General features: G+C 39.9%; 1 protein-coding gene across 1 annotated transcript in view; it reads right to left on the bottom strand.

The window, feature by feature from the left end:
• STX12 (syntaxin 12) overlaps positions 1-2,992 on the bottom strand; it is a 41,281-nt gene that overhangs the window by 24,998 nt on the left and 13,291 nt on the right. The window contains exon 2 of the mRNA XM_003799826.3: positions 1,082-1,151. Coding sequence (XP_003799874.1) covers positions 1,082-1,151 — 70 coding nt within the window. The remainder of the gene's footprint in view (positions 1-1,081; positions 1,152-2,992) is intronic.

Here is a 2,992-nt window from a genome sequence, read left to right as displayed (position 1 = left end):
AGAGTGAGACTCAGTCTTTGAAAAAGAAAAATGGGCCTTCCCACTTGTAAGCCCCTTGTGCTGCTAAAGGTTCTGTTCTCTCTTTTTTTGCTTTCTACTCTTGCTTATCATGCATATCAATCTTTCTCCATGTTAGTAAACTCTGTCCTGTAGCTTAAAAAAAAATAAATGATTGATGGAAGTATTTCAGATTGCATGTGAAAACCCCACACTGTACCCCAGAAGTGCATTAATGTATATAGTTACCATTCAATAAAAAAATAAAATAAAATAAATGAGTCCCTACTATCAGTCCACTATTATGTCCCTCAGGCTGTCCTTGAGTCCCTCTGAATATATTCCCCAATATTATATTACACACGTACATACAGCACTCCCTCAGTATCTGTAGGAGATTACTAACAGGACCTCTGGGAGATAGCAAATCTGTGCATACTCAAGCTCTTGATATAAAATGGTATAGAAGTTACATAAAACCTATATACATCCTTTGAACCACCTTTAGGTTACCTATAATACCAAAAAAAAAAAAAAGGAAGGAAGGTTGGCAATATAAAGGCTATGTAAATAGTTGTTTTATCTTTTTAGGGAATAATGACAAGAAAAAATCTGTACATTTTTAATAGTGATGCACAGTTCTTTTTTTCAGAATATTTTTGACCTGGGGTTGGTTGAATCCACAGATATAGAGCCCATGAATATGGAAGGCCAACTATGGCTGGAACTCCAGTTAGACTAGAGCATCAGGAGTCCTATGCCAAAGAGGAGGCTCATCTAGGCAGAGTTGTGAGCTGAATATAATTTAAGAATTGTAGGAGTTCCCTTCTCTACTTCCCTCAATTGCTCTGCTAAACTGCCCAAGGGAAGAAAGAACCAGTGCTCAAGAACTTTGACAGGCAATAGAGATCACAATCATTAGTACACTTTGTTTCCCCTCTTGTAGGTACAGCTATTACCTCATGACCCACTGCCTCTCATTCTGACTTCACAGACCTAAAACCTAAGCTGCCATGTAGCAGGGAAGTCAAGTATGTCCTCAAAGGTCACTCACAAAACTCAACCCTCTTAGGAAGATACTCACAGATTTTCCTGTAGCTTGCTTGAGTCCTGCTTAGTTCCTAGTTGGCTCATCAAGTTCTTTATCTGAGCAGCTGGGGAGGGAGGGGAAAAATATTTATTTTAATGAAAAATACATTCATGTGACCCCCTTACTTCTCAGATGTACTGGTCGCTATATCCGGAATAAGTATATACAATACAACTCATGGAAACCATGTTAGGATCAAAACCTTGACATATATACTTCTCCAAAAATAATTACAAGATTCACATTTCTCCTACAGAGTAACTACGTCACCAAGTAGAAGGTAGTGCTTTTGCTTATCATCCTTTGCTAACCAGACCTCCCACGGCACCAGTAAAAAAAACTTCAACACTACTGGAAGGACCTTGATACCAAATATCATTTTGCAACAATAAAACATTGAAATCCACCAATACACAATAATTTTTATACAGCAAACATTTTTTGAAAAACAATGTACATCTATTATTAATAGTAAGTTACCACTGATTGAGCACTTTTATATGCCAGGGACTATATCAAGAGCTTTTTATATATCCCTTTATTAATTTTCAGAGCAATAGTCTGAAGTATATATACCTTCATTTTCCAGATAAGAAAATATAGTTAGAAGGATTAAGTATCTTATACAAGTGTACACAATACGAGGGCATAATTTTAACCCCATGTACATGAGACTTCTATGACTGTGTTCTTTCAACTATGCTGTATATATCATGACACGGTCAAGTAAATATGGGTTTGTTCACATCCTTTTAACTTTTCCTAGATATTATGCTAAAACTAGAAATGGACATGTTTGTTTGTTTGAGCCAGAGTCTCACTTTGTTGCCCCAGGCTAGAATGCCGTGGAGTCAGCCTAGCTCACTGAAATCTCAAACTCCTGGGTTCAAACGATCTTCTTGCTTGAGCCTACTGAGAAGCTGGAACCACAGGTGCCCACCACAACACCTGGCTAATTTTTCTATTTTTAGTAGAGACAGTGTCTCACTCTTGCCCAGGCTGGTCTCAAACTTCTGAGCTCAAGCAATTCCCCCTGCTCAGCCTCCCAGAATGCGATGATTCCACTGTGTACCACTGTGGAATGAGCCACATGCATAGGTGGATCTTGTCTGCCTCTTTGACATTTAAAGACCTAGCCTGGCTGGGCACAGTGCAGACACATGCCTTATAGTCCCAGCTATTTAGGAGAAGAAGGTAGGAGGACTACTCAGCCCAAGAGTTCAAGTCCTAGGCAACATACTGAGGTCCCATTAAAAAAAAAAAAAAGGCCCTAGTCTGGGCCAAGAAAACAGAAGTCCAGAGGAAATGATCATCTGTCAATAGGGAGGAATATTCTAACACCAGACCAGCCTGCCTGGGACTCTGAACATCCCTGTCCTTCACTGATTTCACAACAGAAATAGACTCCTTCATTTCTTTTGTGCCTTGTTTTCCATTTTCTTTCTTTCTTTTTTTTTCTTTTGAGACAAACTCTCACTTTGTTGCTCTCAGTAAAGTCCTATGGTGTCATAGGTCACAGCAACCTCAAACTCTTGGGCTCAAGCGACCCTCTTGTCTCAGCCTCCTGAGTAGCTGGAACTACAGGTGCCTGCCACAATACCCAGCTATTTTTAGAGAGGGGGTTTTGTTTTTGCTCAGGCTGGTCTCAAACTCAATCTGCCTGTCTCGGCCTCCCAGAGTGTTAGGATTACAGGTACAGGCGTGAGCTACCGTGCCCAGACATATTTTCCATTTTCTTTATCTGGTTAGTGGGCAGAGGGGAGAGATTTATTCATTCAGAGAGACTGGTAGTTTTGTTTTGTTTTGTTTGAGACAAGAGTCTCACTTTGTGGCAAGAGAGCCGTAGCATCACAGCTCACAGCAACCTCAAACTCTTGGGCTCAAGCAATTCTCTTTTTTTTTTTT

Source organism: Otolemur garnettii, unplaced genomic scaffold (genome assembly GCF_000181295.1).
Source record: "Otolemur garnettii isolate 467f Iridium unplaced genomic scaffold, OtoGar3 scaffold00156, whole genome shotgun sequence".
NCBI lineage: Eukaryota > Metazoa > Chordata > Mammalia > Primates > Galagidae > Otolemur > Otolemur garnettii.
This window is presented reverse-complemented; position numbering and strand designations above follow the sequence as displayed.